Source organism: Anastrepha obliqua, chromosome 1, assembly GCF_027943255.1.
Source record: "Anastrepha obliqua isolate idAnaObli1 chromosome 1, idAnaObli1_1.0, whole genome shotgun sequence".
In the NCBI taxonomy this organism is placed as follows: domain Eukaryota; kingdom Metazoa; phylum Arthropoda; class Insecta; order Diptera; family Tephritidae; genus Anastrepha; species Anastrepha obliqua.
This window is the reverse complement of record NC_072892.1, coordinates 108,309,341-108,329,228: the sequence shown is the minus strand read 5'-3', so window position 1 is coordinate 108,329,228 and position 19,888 is coordinate 108,309,341. Positions and strand designations below refer to the sequence as shown.

The window sequence follows — 19,888 nt, the reverse complement described above, 5'->3', positions numbered from 1 at the left end:
TCGACAAAGTTTCGTTTTAGGCTTATACACTTCGTCCAACGCCGTTCTAATTTGTTGATCCCTTCCGAATATGAGGATTTGTCCAAGTCTAGAAAATAGCCTACTCGTTTGAATAAAATCTTTTTCCCGCCAGACATTTCTTCAAATTGACTAACAAATAGCAATCAGAGAGAGCCGAATCTGGAGAATAGGAGGGATATGAAACGAATTACAACCCTATTTTCCATAATTTTGTGACCACAACTGCTGAGGCGTGAGTTGTGGCGTTGTGAACTTCGATCCGTCGACTTCCTCGATCCAAACGAACGCCAAACTTAAAGAAATCGACCGATCTGGCTGAAACTTGGTGTGTGAGATAAGAGTTTATTAAGTAGAAAACGTTACAATATTTATGTTATCGCACAATTTACAGAATATGATATAAATCTTAATTCTACATCATTATATTTGTATATTTATCACAGGTTTGGTTTTTTAAACGATTTTTTCTTTTTTTTTTTCGAAGGAAAAAACTACTATGAAAAACCTCCGCTATACATCTTACAAGCTAGGGTTAATCTGTACGCATTTAAGTACCAGGGCCTAATTGAACATTAAGAAAGTTCAGTTATTAGTAGATTGTCCGAAAAACTGGAACGAATTTTGAATCTTTCAGTCAAATTTTGTATTTGATCTGACAAAATCTTAGTTTTTGATTCATCATGAAGCTTTCTGGTGGAGAAATGCCATGGGAGTCGTAGCATCATTTTGAGTACCTTATTTTGGCAGATTTGCAGTTTCTTAACATGTGACTTTGCGATATTACTCCAGGCTGGACAGGCATATAATATTATTGGCTGAAATATAGACTTATAAATTATTAGCTTATTTTCATCACTTAAGCCTGAGCGTCTATTTATTAGGGGATATAACATTTTAATCGCCAAATTTACTTTCTCCTGTATGTACTTTACATGATCGCAAAAAGATACTTTTTTATCAAAAATCACCCCCAGATATCGTACGGTATTGGCCCACGGGATATCATAACTACCTAATTTCAAACCTGTACTTGGTATAAAGCAATGACTTCTTTTTCTAGTGAAAAAGATAGCTTGCGTCTTACCAATGTTTAATTTTATTTTCCAAGTACACAAGTAGTCTGCCATGTTTTGTAGTGCATCTTGAAGTTTGGTTACGATTTGGTTACCAAACGCATGCGAATAAAATATGCCAATGTCGTCTGCGTACATGGCATATGAACAGTTGGCTAATTTAGGAAAATCAGAGCAATAAATAATGTACAGTAAAGGACCAAGTACCGATCCCTGGGGAACTCCAGCGGGTAATTCGATCATGTCAGAGTATTCGTCATTCAGAGACACGCAAAAGTAACGATTTTTTAAAAAGCAATTTATGATTTTTACTAGTGGTAACGGAAATTTTAAATTTATTAATTTGTAAATAAGACCATCATGCCATATCGAATCAAAAGCTTTCTCAACGTCAAGAAGCATTAAACCGGTTGATTTCTTGTGATCGAAGTTAGATTTGACGTGATTATAGATTCGTTTAATCTGATGAGTCGTACTATGATGTTGTCTAAATCCAAATTGCTCGTTTGGTATAATCTTATGGGTGTCTAGGAACACGGATATTTTATTTTTGATAATTTTTTCAAAAACCTTGCTTAAGCTGCTTAGAAGACTAATAGGGCGGTAGCTATCAGCTGCGTTTGCTGGCTTGCCCGGCTTGCGAATTGGAATTATTTTAGCAGTTTTCCACGCATTAGGGAAATATTGCAATTTGATGCAAGAGTTTATCAAAAAAGTAAAATATATCACGGCCTCTTTGGGTAGGTGTCTGAGCATAATATTTTTTATTTCATCATGCCCTGCAGATTTCCTCAGTGGTGCATCATGCAGAAGATCCTGAACATAATCTGAATCCACGTATTCAGTTAGTGGAGTGTCTACTTCTTGCGAATTTAGTTGGTTTATAGCTGTATCAACTAAATTTGAGACGTGTGGAGATCCTAGTTGATTGGACACCTTATGATTTTCTAAAAAGGTATATGCAAACAAATTTGCTTTTTCGTGACTTAAGATTAATGTCTTATTTGACTCACGCAGAGGTGGGATTTCTGAATGTTTTCTTCGCATTATTTTACAAATGTTCCAGAATGGCTTACTTCTCTTTTCAATTGAACTAAGTTTCTTATTCGAGCTGGCATTTCTATACTGAAAGATCTGTTTGCGGATTTGCACAGAGTAATGTTTTACTGCTTCGTAGTCAGAGACCTGTCTGTAATGACTCCATTGTCTACGAAAATAATTTCTAGTTTTTATTAAATTTAAAATGTATTGGGGTAGTTTGAGAAAATTGGTATTCAAAGTTTTAAGTGGGACTGAACTTCGTACTGCTGCTATTATTTTTTCACTGAACATTATTACTTTTTTATCAATATCCTCCGTGGAATCAATTAAATCAAGGTTGGTTGACCAAGTACATAAAGAATTTTTTAATGAGGATCGATAAATCTTCCAGTTTGTCTTATCGTAATCCATTATAAAGTTGTCGATATGCTGGAAATTTAAACTGAGATCAAATTTTACCGGTAGGTGATCGGAATCAAATTTGTTTATCGTTAAAGGCTGAGATATATACGTGGGTATATTCGAGAGTACCAAGTCAATATTGGATGGGGAAAACCTACTAGTCGAAGGTATATATGTTGGATCGTTTGAGTAGGAAACGCTTGGTGTGTGTTTTTCCAAGAAATGCTACAATACTAACTAAACCTAAACTTGATACGCTCCAGTAATGCCATCTCTTTGACTTTGCACGGACTTTTCAAACGACCCTCATTGCTATAGAGCTATAAAAGCCGTCCATATAAGCTTTATTGGCCATAAAAAACTACAAAACTCAGTAATTTTATGTAGTTTATGGGGCATATATGTGGAAAAATTTATCGAAAAAGTCAAAGCGGGTACCAATAGATGCGTATTGGTCCCAGTAATCTGAAGGAGCGAAACGATTTTTTTTCTCTGTCTAACACACACTCTCCACTATCTACCACTCTCCCCGCGGAACTGCCAAAAAGATATTACCTTACGGGGCTGCTTAGCTCGAGTGTTTTTTGTTAATTACTTTTAAACAGAGAAAAAAATCGTTTCGCTCCTTCAGAATACTGGGAGCAATACGAAATACGTGTTCAACGTCTTCTTCACCCCGTGCCGTGAAAGGAATTGAGTTAGATGGTAGTTTGTTCGCCCGCGGTTCCTTTCTAATCATATTGTAAGGATGGGTATTAGCTCATGCGTCGATCTACCTTGGATTCCACCGGTCCTGCCAGTGGGCGATAGAGTGATGCCATTCTTGTTCAGCGATTTCTTTAAGCATTACTCTTTCGTCGAGTTCCGATAGCCTTAGAAATAATCTTTGCATTTCCTTAGCCATAATTTCAACTAGGATTAGTCCTGCGAAGATGCGTCGTCAGAAAGTCCGCAAAGCGCTTAGCCGATAAACGGCTATTAGTTTGTAGTTGTTTTGCATTATTCATGTCAAACAGGACTGCACACTCAATACCTTCTTCACAGCGTTTTCTAGGTTCGCTTTAAAATTTAGCCGACTATTAATCATCACCATGCCAAAGCTCCTCATAAAAATATCTGCTGTTCGGAGTCGGCTTGAAACTGTAGGTCCCTCCATTTGTGGAACAACATCAAGACGCACACCACAAATAGGAGGAGGAGCTTGGCCAAATACCCAAAAAGTCTGCACGCGTCAAATATATATATATATGTATATTAATTATTTAATGGCGAGTTTTGAATTGATAGTTACAGTCCCAATTTTTACCAATAAAGAGCTTGTCAACAGACTTTTTTTCTGTGTTTGACCTATCCACCTCCATGTTTTTACTTTTATATGTTTAGCCATTGGCTGCAAGCTGCTCTTTTTATAAAACTCATCTCTTGCTGATGACGTTTGGCCACCACAACTTCAGAGAACACGGGAGACAGCTGTTTACAAAATTGGAGTTTTTCCGCTTACATGCCTTAGGTTACCTTAATGATTAAATCACTACGAAATTAAATTCTCTTAGCGGCCAAACTTCATTTTCTCGATGCACATTGTAATATATTTCAACTGTATTCACCAAACACAAAACTCTGAGTTTAGAGTTTAAAAAATAAAAATCAGTACAGCAAAGCACTTAAAGAAAAATAACCGTTTTGTCTTTTTTTTTTCTTTGTTGTTGCCGAAAAACTGGGTTCCTATACACTCTGTGAAAATGTTACGTATCTCATATTTCCTATGAGAATAGAACAAAAAAAATTCAACATTTCCAAAAATTATCTATTGAATATATAATAACAAAATTTGCAAATTGAGTGATTTATTTCCTACTTTTGTTGTAGCAATTGAAGTTGTCGCGTAACCATCTTGACAAACTTGTGGGCACAGTTAAATTAAAATCAGCTAGACAACTATCAACTTCGATTGGTGTACGAGTATGTGATAGAAGTTACAAATGCTCGGTTAGTCCCCATTTACACAGGGAAACATTTGGAAGGGAAAAATTTTGTTCGTGGGAGCAAAGCGGACGGGGTTCTTTCCCCAGTCTCCCGTACGGACGATACGTTTTGTGCTTTTATTCCTATTGTCAAACTTAAAGAAATAAACGGCAAAAGTCACGAAATTTGCCGAAAAACATTTTGCTAGTTTGACCGCGAATGAAATACCAAAGGAGACTTTTCAGTGCCTCCCTTCTAGATGCCTCTGTGTGTAAATCGGCACTTAGAGTGCAAAATTTTGAGACAAGAACACACAAATTTGACATCAGGAATAAGTCCGCCATTGTTACGGAGTAAAGAAAACTCTATTGGTGTTAAAAAATATTCCAAAGATTGAATCTGAAATGCTCTGAGAATACCGATATCCGAGGTAGCAGGAAAATCAAGTGGAGCAAGCCCATTTAAAAAAAACCATTGCATTTTTAAAGTTATTTACATATTTATATATTTGGTGTCGCACTTATATCTAAGTTTTTTATATTACCAAAGAAATCTAAGCAGTACAATGCATTATGTGAAATAGTAAAATCATAAAGAACCATAATAAACCACATGAGAGACAAAAAAACTAAAAACAAAAAATTAAAAACAAACAAAAAAATCGCAAATTCTGCGCCAAATCGAGTATAAATTACAAAAACTCTCACGATTACAAAACTTAATACAAAATCTACATTCATTTAAAAATCATTATTTTCTTGGATAAAAGTTGCTTTGGAATATAAAAACAAAAAATAAAATTTCTAATTTTCAAATCACAATTATTTGTGATGTGTATTAACGAAACCCTTTCTTTCGGGCGAGAAACAATATTCGAATGCACTGTTAATGCGTAGCCTTCTTTATATAACTTATTCACTCTCAAATGATTACTTAAATTTAAAAGTAAAATTGAGCTTTCCCCTGTCAAGTACAAAATTATATCACAGTTATCAGCACTTTTCACATACAAACAAGGCACTGCGAGGGCGAAAGCACTTAATTGAAACGAACGCCCGTTGAGGCAATAATTCAATTTAAACGATCCTGCGCGCATTTTCTGCACAACGAATTGCGGCAGTATAATTGCTATAGTTCCCACAATATCAACAACGATCAGCGATTCTAAAAGGTGCGTTTGCCGTACATATCGGCTATGAGTCTCACAATGTTGACCTCGCCAATTGTCTTCCGGAAGAACAATTCCTCGATACTGAATCCCGACAACTTGCTTATGGCCGGCAACATAGTGATCAACGATTGGAAACGCATCGGTTGTGATGGGTTTGTACGTAACTCGTAGGCTTGAAGGGTATTGCGTGCCTGCTCGTACAAATAAGTCACCCTGTATGCATCCGTGAGGCCCCGAGATCCGCCGGACGAACTTGAATTTGGACTACCACTGGCACCAGTGCCAAAAGAGTTATTGGCCGTATCCTCGTTCTGGGATGGATTGCGGAAGAGCACAATTGCACGTAAACATTCATATTCGCGGCTGTCGATATGCAGTTGACACATTTGATTAAGCACCTCCTGGAAGAGATGAATCTCGCATTTCACAATATTCACCATGTCGCGATTCGTATTCTCCGATTCATAGACGAAGAGTAACTGTTGGAAGTTGACTGGCATGAGGTACTGAGAAATTGCTAAAACAAAAAACTCCTTCCAAGACTCCTCCAGCAGGTAAAATTGGTCGTGTAATGGCAATTCCCGAAAAGCTTGCACACTCTTAATCCAATTAACGTTTTTGAATAGATGTTCAGCTGCTGTCTCTTTTAGATGTTCTGCTGCCATCAGTGGTGGAGTTGGTGGAAAAGCGGGTGTATTAACGAATGCCGAATGACTCGGTCCAAAGAATCCAAGTGGATTTTGATGCAGCGGATGATTGGATGTACGTGCCGATACTGATAAATCCAAAACCATCGGCGGTGGGAATGGGTGTCTTAGAGCCGGATGTAGCGGTTGCGGTGGTGGCACGCCCGCTAACAGCATAGGATTCACAGGAAAACCATTATACAAGTTGGGATTGACCATTAGGTCTGGTCCCAATTCGGTCGAGCTCAACACTGCCTCCTTGAACATGCTCATTTGTCGACGCAAGGTGGAGCTGCGTGGTCCACGTTCATGTTGGACAGCGTCCTTGTTCATGCCCCTATCGATGCACTTGCTCAGGCGGCATGCGCGACATTGATTGCGATGAGTTTTGTCAATCACGCATTCTCCTTGCTTCTGCGATTTGCAAACATATTGACGGGAGCGGCGAATGGATCGTTTAAAGAATCCAGCGCATCCGTCACAAGCGTAAATGCCGTAATGTTTTCCGGAACTATGATCGTTGCAAACTCTGCATGGCACATGAAAAAGTATGCGACCTAGAAAGAGGTAGAAAAAAAGAACAAAAGAAATAATAATGAGTTAGGTTTAGCGGAGAGGAATAGGATGCAGGCAATTCACATTTCAAAGCGAACAGCTGGAGGCGGAACAGCGACGGCCTTTTAGCCGTTTTTGCGCAACCTAATATGAATGCAATACGAACAATACGGAACACGCCTCCAAATTCCAACTCCTCTGTAGCGAAGTGAAAAATCAGAAAGCAACGAAGTGTTGCTGAATTTGTGAATTTGCGCTTTCCCAGTTCCAGCTGAGGGTGTCGAATGTGCTGTTGTTTTTGTTTTTTGTTTGTTTTTATTCCTTAAACTTTGAATACTTACTTGACGAAGGTGATGATAAGCTCTCCGTGACTCCATGTTTATAGTCTTCGTCCGACTGCATGTTTATAGGTATCCGTTTAGAAACTTTATTAAAAATTTCACTTCACCAGAGGTTTTGCATTTGCTTCCGCGTATAATCTGTTTTTTTTTTGTTCTTGTACGTGTGTATGTAAAAATATTAATAAAATATAATAAACGATCGTCTTTAATGCACACTTTGTGCTGCTAAAGGACTATTGCGCACGATATTTGAGAGGTTTGTGAGGCTTGCTTACAATTTCCGCACTGTTTTATAGTCCTTCTAACCACTGCTGTATCCTCTAGAGGAGAATGGCAACACATACTCTGTACAATACCGTTCATTGATGCAGCCACTGATCATCCCTTTTCAAATTGAGTTCGTTCATTGGCTGTTGCAGATGCGCAAACGGGTGTAGTTCTCCTGACTCGCTCACTCTAATGTTTTTACGCCCGACCAGAATGAGAGTTAAGTCTCTCTTCGCCAGATCCTGCCACGACCAGCTATTGTGAAAAATACATAAAGAAAGGCAATAAAAAAAGCAAAATAAATCATCTTTTCTTGGGACGTCAACAAAAGAAAACCATGCGTTCTCAAACGCTACTCAAATGGTCAGTGTTCGTCGCCGTCAACGTCTCAACCAACGTTGAGCTGTGACCTTCGCAGTATTTCAGCGCAACCGGGCAACAACAAAGTACGCAACTTTTACTGTGATGTTGCAATATTGACTCTCTTCTTGCTCCTCTCTCTCTCTCTTATTTTGGCTGTTGTTGTTGATGTCGCAAATTGTTTACGTTCATAATTATGTGTTCAGCTAGCGCCATTGTGTGACAAAGATTTTAATGTCCCTGCCATGCGTGTGATTTAATGGCGAATGTTTGAATGCATCCATATCATCGCATGTACCTGCTCTGGGAATAGGGTTGTTTTTTGTGCAGAGAGTGTGTATATATAGACTCATACGCCACAGTTGTTCTTCACTTTGTATCTATGGGCTGGTGGGTGTTTTACATACATACATACATACATACTGTTTTTTATACCACCTTCAATTTGACACTTTTAACCTTTTTATTTTTGCGCATTTGATTAAATGAATATCAATCTAGTTGTATTACAACGATCATTCAATTACCGTCTGAAAGTTCAAATTTCTCTTGATCTTTTTAGAAAAATGTACGCTGGATTGATAAAATACTAACAATAAGTCAATTAATATGTTAATAAAATCAGTCCTCAGCCACACGTGAGTATACGTCAAAACTTATTATGTTTCTCAGATCCGTTATTCGCCTGCGAAATTCATTGAGTGTGCTAAATAGCGCAGAGTTGTAATTGTTTACGGAAATTTTATCAAAAAATGTATAACATTGTACAAGTCCAAAAATGCAAAATAATAATAATATTAATTACTTTTCCTGGTGAATCGCGGACGAAAAAATGCAAGACGAGTAGGTGAGAAGTAACTAACTATTTAAGAAGAATAAGGAGGTAATTGAAAAATCATGGTAAGAAATAATTTCAAAAATGTGTATCGAGTGTTAAAAATAATTCAGATATAAACTGATATAACTCCTTGATACATTTTACCAAATTCCTTAAGCAACACTTCGATATATGGAAAACAGTTGGCGAGTCTGAAAAAGTATGCACAATTGTACACTTTCTGCTTTTAAAATCTACACCCGCAGAAATCGATCGACATACCGCTCATTTGCGTCAGTAGTGTCATAATCCAAAAAAAACATTTTTTTTGCTGTGTAAAAAGTTCATGGAGATCTCTATTCTATTAACAGTACCGCATTGAGTGAATAATAAATAAATATATTATTTACCTAGAAAGAGGCATAGATAGATAGGGTTGCTGTCGTAATGGCATATTTAGATCTGTCGTAGATTCATTGCGATACTACTGGAACTTCCCTTTTAATCCATCCTGTGGCTTTTATAAACCTTCTTAACTTTGCTAGTTTAAGATGCACTATATCCGCTACATCTGTTTAAAATACACTACCAAGCGTGTAAAGTCTTCTTCTAGCTAATCCTTCCCACTCACATAGGAGGTGTCCGATTGTTTCTTCTTCTTCCGTGTTAAGACAGCTTCTAGAAAAATCATAGTATGGGAGACGCAGCCTTCTGGCATGATTACCTATTAAACAATAACCAGTTAATATATGATTCTTGTAACTTCTCTATTAAATCTCAACAGGCTTTTTGAGCGACCGTTGTTCCATTTTGGCCATGTCTGTTTGCTCAGTTCGCTTGTAGTGAGATTTTGGCAAATTGCATTTATCCTGTTGATGGGTTCCCTATCTATTAGTAATTTACAAGTGGCTATGGACATACGTGCAGGTATCAATATTTTATTTATTTGGCTATCAACAGTTGTTCCTATTCTAGCAAGATTATCTGCTTTGCATTTCCTGCTATGTTCCTGGTACCCAGATTAGGATTACTTTATAGTATTGACATTAAGTCTAAAACATTCTATAACTGTTTTTAACGAGTGTGACTGGATTCTGAAAGCTTTTCCTTTATAGCAGTGACTTCCGCTTGATATACACTGCAATGATCAAGGGTAGGCGAAATAATTGGTTAACACCAAGTTTACCAGAGTAAACCCCTCCACCTACTCTGTTATCTATTGTAGTTTCTCTAAAATCGACGAGTGTCCTCTATGGTTCGTTCTGAGTAGATCGATTTCTCTTAATCTGAGAGCTGATTTGGCAGCTATTTGCTTACTGAATTGCTCTTTGTGTAAAAAGATTAGCATAAGGTTGTATTTAGTGCCTCTGCAGGTGTAGTCCTAAGGGCACCGCAGATAGACTGGCCATCCTTTGTACATGTCCCATAGTCTTTTTGATATATAATATTTCTTATCTAAAGCCAGCCACCATACTAGTAAACAGTAGGTTAGAATTGGTCTTACCATCGCTGTGTAAAGCCAATGTACAATAAAAGGGGACAGACCCCAGCTTAAAACGATTAACCTTTTGCAACTTCTATCTTCAACATTAGACTTCCATCTGAGTCTCACAGGGAGGCATAGTAAAGTGAAAACTCTGTAGCCGTTTTTCTCGATATTGTTTTTTTTTGTTATGTCACTATTGGAGTAAATGAGCGAAATATACATATTTCTGATGTATATATGTTAATATGACATTAGAGTACAAATTTTAATCAATATATGTATGTCATGTTGATACCTTCTTTGAAATATGTATGGTATGTATGAAAACTTCATCGTTCCGATTATGATGAAATCTAGCGTAGAGACTCTACTGCAATAGGGGCTTCCCATCCAATTTGGAGTTTGTGTCTTAAAGTTGTTTTACGAATGGAGAAACTTACAGTCTTACGTAGCAGATGGGTTTTACGCACTGCTTTCCCAAGTTCAACCGTTATTAAAAACACCTTTCCTATCATTTGGTGTTTGGATTTCGAAGTCGGGCTCTACTGTTGTAGCATAAATTGTGCAAAAAAGTGCAAGTACAGCGCTCAGACAACATTAAGGCCATTGTACACGGGTTCCCTTTTTAATTTTCTTTAAATCTACCCGACCGGCGAAGAAATCTGAGTACATCCTCCTCTTCAAAACCTGGGCAGAGTTCACTGTCTGAGATGCCTACCGTTTCCATGTGGACCGTCAACAGTCCAACCAGCTGCATATAGTCCCTTCTGCTTAATAACAAGAGGATCTTTGACAGTGGGTCGGACATGACAGGTAACATCAGTTTTGCTCATCTGCAGCCTCTATCAGCCTGTCAAGCTCGCTTGTGGGTTGCAGTATCCATCTCCATCTGTTTTCCACAACAAAGTTCATTCTTTCTTGAATAGTATACGCCTCCACTTGAAACACAGATGCATACATTTCAAGAGCAGAATATAGTTTTGTCCCGCTGGATTCTAAGTAGGCCCCAGAGCCGGAACCGTACTCGATCTTGGAGCCATCCGTGAAAATGCGAAAACAGTGTTTGCTGGGCTGATTTTCAGAGTATGACCACATTTGAGCCTCTGGCAGCACCACACTGTATCTCTTTTCAAGTACGACTCGAAATCCAGTTGTCAGGCCACCGCATGCGCTGGATTGTTCTAAGATAACGGTTAACAAATGATTGTAAGCTTTGTGTGGTAAATGATGATACCAGGAAAGTTTACAACCGTAGAGAAGAACTGATTTTATATTCGAATTATAAATCCTTACATTTGTGCGTTTAGTCAGTTGCTTGGAGTACCTCATCTTTTTTAGGTTGGCGAATGCGGCTTTGCCTCTTTTTAATTCTGCCACTTATATTTTCTTTGATGCCCATATTATTATACTGCTTGAAGTTTAAACCTATTTTTCCCGTTTTTTTTTTTAGTGAATAGGAATGGTAAAAATCAACTTTCACGAAAATTTGACGTGTTACACATTTCTGGTGGTGCCGATTAATTCAGTAGGCTTGCCGTTATTTGACAGAATTTACTAGAACGTTAGTTAACCCATTAAATCCCAACCTTATATAAAACAATTTTTTTTAAATGCGTTTATAAAACGTTTATTGAAATAGTGTAATTAAGCTCCTTAAAAAAAAAAAACACGAAAAAAAATCAAAGAAATGCATTTTTTGGGCTGTACCCAATCGAGTACAATGGGATAATATGTATATACATTGCCTGTATATGAAAATATGGAGTATTAAATAAAAAGACACTTTCAAAGACTTCCTTGGTTATTAGTTCGGTTAACAGTATGGAAGTTTTTGAAACATTCTCTCTCCACGCAAAGGGCTACATTGCATAACTCGCAAATCCATCGAATTCTTTGGTAGCACTCCCTGCACCTCAGCTGATTCGATATCCTTTTGGGAAAATGGTTATATGAGGAACCAGCTATTGATGCCGTTGTCGATCGTTTTGAAGATATGTCCCGGATATTATAATTGCGTAAATAAAATCGCACAATTTCACGTTGGTATTGCAACAAGTCGCATTGACTCTTACTTGCCATTTTATAAAGCTTCCATGCGTTTACTACGCACGAGCTTATCATTGTGGTGAAAAGAGGCCACCACCATTTCTTTCCTCTAAACTTTATATTGGAAGTATTCAAAGCTTGGTCGTGGAGGTCAACTCCTCCCATTCCTGAGTTGTATTCCGCTATCAACTTCGGCTGATGGGCATTCACCTTGCGCCTCTCTTGTCTTGACCATCGTTTGACGGTATGTAAAGGTTCAATTCTATCAAAGTTTGTTCCCACTGTCACAACGCTATTGTCATTTCACGTCACAAAAAGTATTCCTGAGTCAGAAAACCTACAAAATTTGATACAAAACAACTATTCAAATAAATCATTATGATAAACTTACATAAAATCAAACGGGGAGACCGTTGCTTCTTTGTAGTTCTTTGTTCGTTTTCAGGGGACATTTTTTGGTCCGCCGTTCACAAACAGTCCCAGTAGCCTTAAATCCTTGTTCTTTCAAAATTCTAAGAAGGTCATATGACGTAAAGAAGAATCGAAAAATACGATTCCAAGGTTGGAATATCATCACGCAATATATTATCCTCTTCAATGTCCTCCTCATCTGTGTCACAGTGGATATTTGGCGGTATAATAGCGAAGTCGAAGTGACTACGGTCGCTTGATTCAATATAGTCGGTGGCCGCAGAAAGGTTATGAAACCTCTTTCCGTAAAATTTTTTTACATCCATTACCAAATCTACATGAAATATGCACACAAAATATATATGAATGTTCCCACTGTACCCATGCGAGTACACTAGAATTTAAACCTACCGAAATGCACTTTTCCACAACTTTTTTCGTTTTTTTGGTATAAAGTATACAAATTATATGTATTATGAATATTACAACACTGAACTTTTTCCGTGATAACTTAGATTTTGTCAAACAGAGAGCTTATTGCAAACCAAACCATGAAAAGAAGAAAAATAGCAAAGGTACACGCAAAGACAAGTGAATAACGGATAACGGGACTCAAAAAAAAGAAGGAGAAACATGTGTATTCCTTTTCAACATTGCTCTGTATTATAAAGTGGCGAGTACATTTAAAAATTTGTAAGCGGTGGCTTTTGACGTCGTTTCGAAAAAGATGCTTTTTCTGTACTCAAGCGAGTACAATGGGATGGAATGGGTTAAAATGTTTTTACGTTATGACCTCATTTTTGTTTTCGCGAAACAAATCGCATCGGTATTTACTGTTACTTCAGAAGATCATAACTACTCGAGGCATAGCTGGAGTAGAAGTCGGTGGGTGAACCTGGTGGGTGATATGGTGGACATGGGTGAATCTGGTGGAAAATGGTGAAAAATGGTGAAAAACAGGCGTAGCAGCAGCTGGAGTGGGTGGGTGGACATTGGTGAACCTTATGGGTGATATGGTGGACATGGGGGAACCTGGTGGAAAAAGTGGGCGGGCTGTCTTGTTGGAACCAAATGTTGTGGGGATTAAGGACCTCGGCATCCAAAGGTCGTTTATCATGGCGCGACAGCGTTCGCTATTTACTGTTACATTGACACCAGCTTCGTCTTTGAATAAATGTGAGCCGATAATTCCTCCAGCAAATAGGCCCCACCAAACGGCTGTTTGGTTGTTTTCAAACGATGGCTTCGGGTTGCTCTTCAGCTCAAATATGACAATTTTGCTTATTGACGTAGCCACTTTTCACAGAGCGTCGATTTTCGTAAAACAATTGCTTGATTTGTAAATGTGGTGAGGCGTAAGTCTTTCCACGATGAAATGCCAATGAATACTAAATACTGAAAATGACGTTTTTAGTTCAACAATTGCCACGTGCGATCTGTCAAGAAACCCCCCTATTGGCAAAAGTACCTCCATTCTGATCACCCTTCATAAAAGAGAACTTGCTCTTCAGACATAAATTGCTTCATTAGCATACCCAGCAAATAATTTCTCATTCTTTCAATTATTTGTTATTAATCTCTACCACTGCCATTACTATTTTTTCATATTTTTCTCCCTTCTTTAATAGCTTCTACAAGTTGAATTTCTTTATTACTAACTAAAATTTTAATTTAATTGTTTTATTAATTCTTTTCTTCAGGATTAATTGTGTAAGCCATTAAGGTCAATTATTATATAAATAAACTATGGTTGCATGTTCGACATAAATTAAAAATTAACTCAATAAATAAAATAAATAAATTGATAATATTGGATGTCCACATTTGCTTGCATTATTTTTATATATTAAGTGGAAATAGACATTTCTTTGCAATTGGTTCAGAACAGTTGTCTGATTAGTCTTCAGTGTCCGCGTAATGAAATAAGTGCTTACATATTCTCACGCCTAGATGATTCCGATGATTTTATTGTACTTCATGTGCGACATTCATATCATAACAGGAGAATCTTTGCTTTGTATTCGATACTTTTTTGCGTTCAAAAACAGCAAACAAAATGTTTGACTTCTTGCTACGCCTTTTTACCTTGTTCTTTGTAGTACTGAAAAATATATCACATTTACTGTTTTTTGCTTCACCAACCACTTTTTTGAAGTCTAATACCGCCCTCAAATCGCCATGCAGTATGACCCGATGCAACGTGATGGCTCATTAAATTGTATGTAAAAAGCATAGCAGATAGCGCTCAAAACTTTCGACTTCAAATAATATAACTCTAATTATGAATAATTTTTATTAAAGATCCTCTAACTTTTTATAAAGAAAAAAATTAATAAATAAATCCTCCCCTGTTATTCCTCGATGCTTAATTTGATTAAATTTATTTTTTAAAAGTCGAAGTAACTAAAAGAAGAAAATAAAAATAGGCAAGCTATTTTAAGATTGGTTATTGGTCTTAAACTCTTGCTGTTTATATTATTACAAATACTTCTCTCCAGTTCACCAATTTTTATAAGAAGTTTCTTCGTGAGAACCAACCACTCGGCTGTGAAAATATAATTCACATTTCAAATATCAATTCCACATGTCAAAACATTGTTTCCTACTACCTATTCATCATTAAAAGAATAAACCATAACGTTCGCCAAAATCAATTAAATGCGACGGGAAACTTTTTTCACTACAAATTAAGTAATAAGAAACTGAGCAATAAAACGCTTGACATGAAAATACACAAAAGGTCTAATTAGAATAAACCTACATACATATGGATAGTAGTTACACTACTCAACTCATATTGAATCCACTAACCGTTACGCACCCACAGCTCATATTCCAGTTTGTCTCGACTTCCACTTCCCAATCAATTTGCCACCCCACAGCGACACCAACACAAGAATGAACATCAACCATCAAGGGTTGTTTCAAGAGTATTCTTATGTTCATCAGCCGGTGGCATCACATTGTAGGTGGAAATTAAACAACAACACTAACAAGACTTTAGCTCGGTGATATATGCGCACTTGAATGGTGCCCAACCACCTTTACATTGTCCAGTGCCTGCCAGAAGCAATCGATGTATGGGAATTTGTTGATTTTTCTTTTAATTCTGTGATGATTCGGTTGCGTGTGATGCTATGCGCTTGCTGATGAAAATACAATTATTTCCACCAGAGAGTGGACTACTTTAACTTGTATTCTGTGCCTGGAATTAATCCAGATGACATGACATATGAAAAATTTAAATAAGCGGTGCTGATAGATTGATGCTTCAATGATGACCATTTGTTTGGTAGCAAGAGCGTGGGAACTTTTATGCGGCCTGAGGTATTTTGTTTATTACTTAGTCATTTCTATATTTGATAATAATAAAAAAAATGCATTAACACATTTTTTCCTTATTCAACTTTTCCAAAATCGTTCATCCTGTTGTTCTATAAAAATGTGAAGAAAATATTTGCAAATTCCTCTTATAAACTCACGTATATGCAATGGATACTATAAAAATTTGTATTTGTGCTGAAGAAAAGTAATCAAATATAAGTTTTTAATAAGTGGACATTGGTTTGATATTAAATCAATATCGTACAATAAGTACAAGGTAGCGAAATATTAATCACCGCATCGGAAGAGTTATCATTTATGCAAAGGATGTACAATCAAATTTGACACTTGTGAACAGCTGCCGTAAAAAAGAACAGACACGCAATGGAGTGCGTAAAGGTCAAAATAAAGAATTACATTACTTAAATTTATTTAGTAAAAAATGTTATAAAAAAATTGGATGATTAATTTTGTGCCACCTTGGTCAAAAAATAGAATTCGATCACTAAAAATATATATTTTAAGAGAAAGCTTTTAAAAAACAAAAAAAATTGTGTGATTAATTTTGTGCCACCTGCTATAAAAAAATTGCTTGTTGTCTAAATGAAAAACTGAATATGCAGCATTAATAAATAGAGTTTATTGTTTCACTTGTATTAACACTTTCTTCAGAATAACAAAAAAGAGTTGATTCTTGTCGCACGGTGTAAGTGTCACAAATTGATGGAAAACTGATCACAACAATTGAAATGAGTACAATTTTAAATTCTTAGAATATTGGGGTAGCGCAAATTTGATATGGTATGAGATTACTTGGGCCGCCGTAGCCAAATGGGCCGGTGCGTGACTACCTTTCGGAAGTCGTAGGTTCGAATCTCCGTGCATGAAACACCAAAATTTTTTTTCTAATAGCGGGCCCCCTTGGCAGGCAATGGCGAGCTTTCAAGGGTACCTATTTCTGCCATGTAAAAGCTCCTCATAAAAATCCATTCTGTGCAGCAACAGCAACACGCACATTACAATCAACAGGAGGAGCTCGACCAAACACCTAACAGAAGTGTACGCGCAAATTATTTATTTTATTTTTGTTTTACGAGGGATTATTTGGCAGATATGCTGTTGCTTATTTTGATGTTACACAAAACCGATATTCGAATCAGTTCTTCCGCCAATGTGTTGCAATAAGTTGTCTGTTTAATTGTAAACAATTGACAGTTTTATAAATGTTCCACACTCAGACAGTTAAATCAAAAACAGAAAAACAAAATAAATAATGTCCGTCATTCTTACAATATTTTTGTTGATGGATGACACAACAGCAGACACATCGCAGAAAACGGCGGACTTTCAGAGATAACAGCAATAATCAAGAACAAATATAATCTTGAGATGTCGGAGTCAGTGCAGTGCACAAATGCATTTATTTACTGATATGTAGCGCAATATCGCTTAAGCAAATATGTAAGCGTTTATTTTAGTGTTGAAGCTATTCAGACACAATTGTCTCCGTTCTCGATTTACGCATTTTGTCAATTAGTTGCGATACTACGTCTTTGTAGTCGAAGGATTATTATCAGAGTACTTTGGCAAATGCTACATTATTCAGAGGAAGAAGCTAGCATTCCTTTCTTCCATAGAATCAAACGAATTACGTGATCCGCATCCGACGCGACACTTAATTTATTTACTTAGCCCTTCATTAATCATGGCGCGATAGCTTTCGCCATTTACTGTTACATTGATACAACCTCGTCTTTGAAGAAATATGGGCCGATGATACCTCCAGCTCATAAGGCACTTCAAACGGTTATTTTCAATAGGTGTAATGACTTGCAGTTGCTCTTCAGCCCAAATACTGAAATTTTGCTTATTCACGTAGCCATTAAGCCAATAATGAGCCTTATCGCTGTACACCATAAGTTGGCCTGAGCACGCGATGAACACTCTTCACAGAGCGTCGATTTTCGTAATACAATTGTACGATTTGTAAACGTTTTTGAGGCGTAAGCCTTTCCATGTTGAAATGTCAATGAATATTGAAAAAATTATACATATACATACTTAGTTTGACAGTAGTTAAGCGTGATCTGTCAAAAAACCCTATTGGAAAAAATATCTCCAATCTGAATCCAGACTGATTGATTGGTTTAAGTGGTGATTCGTCCAGAATCCTACTAGCGCTTCCGTACCATTTTGTTGCCACATCCTCGTTTCAACTTGTTTAACGGTTATTTACAGCATGACTATATCCAGGCTGTGCGGTTCAAGAACCTTATTAGGTTGTTGAAATCTAAGGCAGACATTTGTTCGAGTCTCTCGAATAGCGGTTTGCCCAGGGTTGATATTCTATCCTTACATAGGGCAGGGCATTCACAGAGAAAACGGAAGAGTGTTTCCTTTTTCTCCGGTTGTTTACAACAATGTGGCAGAAACCAGTTATCACCGCCGTGAGTCGGCAGGCATCCATTCGTTTCATATTTGTCAGTATTGACGTTTGTTTGCGGTTGTAATTGAGACATAACGTTGTGCGTACTTTGCATGTTGCCTTGTCCCTCCATCTCATTCCGACATTTGTAGATATTTTAAGGAAATTGCAATCTTGATTGCACCTAATGGTGTGAATACCGATTTTGCAAGAATGTTATTCATGGCAGATCCCCCTCTTCCCCGTTCATCTGCTTTCTCGTTACCTTCAATGTTCCGATGTGCCAGGAACCAGATTAAGGTAACCTTATGGTTTTCACTCAAGGTGGTAAGGCTATTCCTCCTTTGTTCCATCAGTTTAAAGGTTGTTGTAGTAGAATCCAGTGCCTGGATTGCAGCTTGGCCATACGAAACAACTGCGATATTGCACTTAAAAGAGGAGTCTGAGATTGATGGTTTACAAGCTTCCCCAATTGCCAGTACTTCCGCCTTGAAGACACTACTGGTATTAGGACGACGTACAGATTTTTCAATTTTAAGTCTATGAGAATATATACCTAGTCCAAGCCCACAATCCATTTTACTGCCATCTGTACAGACTATGTAATGTCGAAGTTGTTTAGTGAGAATCCCTTACTCCATTCCTCCTGAGCTGGAAAGAGAGTGGCAAAATTCGGGACGATGTAGTCGGTCCTCTCCGAGGTTAACTGAGTTTGTTACAATAATAGACTGGCATGACCTCCAGCGACCCGCTTTATTTAACCTAAATGCACTCATGGTGCCATTTTCTTGATATGTTGATCTATTAGAATCACGGGTGTCAGTACGTTAAGGTCCTCCCTAGGACATGATCTGATTGCACCGGCCGTTATTGCACAGGCAAGTATTCTGCCAAGTAATTTGATGTTGTATTCTCTTTTTAGAGCTTTCCATCCAACTACCGATCCACATAAAGCGTTTTCTGTTTTTTTTTTTTCATAAGTTCTTCAATGGGCAATAAACAAACTTGGAAAGGGTTATCTGAAACCTATAAGATAAACCAGAATATGTTAATATGGTACACGAATGGAAACCTTAGAGTTCGTGTATACTTACTTAAGTGACTAACTGTGCTTATACAATACATAACATATTTCAATATCAGATTAAAGAGTATTATTGTAATGATCAATCTAACTAATAGGCTAATAATAGGCTGGAAGGCAAAAATCCACAAAACTGTACATGCACACCATTAAAATGTACATGTGTATGTATGTATACCTGCATACATAAAGCAGACCAATGAATTTTGGCCAATAAACGAGCAACTTTATCATTATACATACATACATATGTACATATTTTCATGCATTCGACTTCGTGAACTGAGTGAGCGCCTTCAGCGTGCACATCAAGAAAACTAAAATTACCTAGCCACCTTAGCACTCGTATGCTCGTATGCATCAAAGGCTGTTGTTGTAGGATTATTAAGGCATACAAACATGCAATTTAACAC

The 19,888-nt window shown here is 37.2% G+C and overlaps 1 protein-coding gene across 1 annotated transcript; it reads right to left on the bottom strand.

The window, feature by feature from the left end:
• Positions 1 to 5,373: 5,373 nt before the first annotated feature.
• On the bottom strand, positions 5,374 to 8,525 carry LOC129235479 (protein tailless). Its single transcript, XM_054869345.1, has 3 exons — positions 8,410 to 8,525; positions 7,256 to 7,777; positions 5,374 to 6,916 (listed from the first exon to the last, which is right to left on the bottom strand). Exons 2-3 carry the CDS (start codon positions 7,314 to 7,316, stop codon positions 5,667 to 5,669), a joined length of 1,311 nt encoding a protein of 436 aa, XP_054725320.1. The 5' UTR covers positions 7,317 to 7,777; positions 8,410 to 8,525; the 3' UTR covers positions 5,374 to 5,666.
• Positions 8,526 to 19,888: the final 11,363 nt, after the last annotated feature.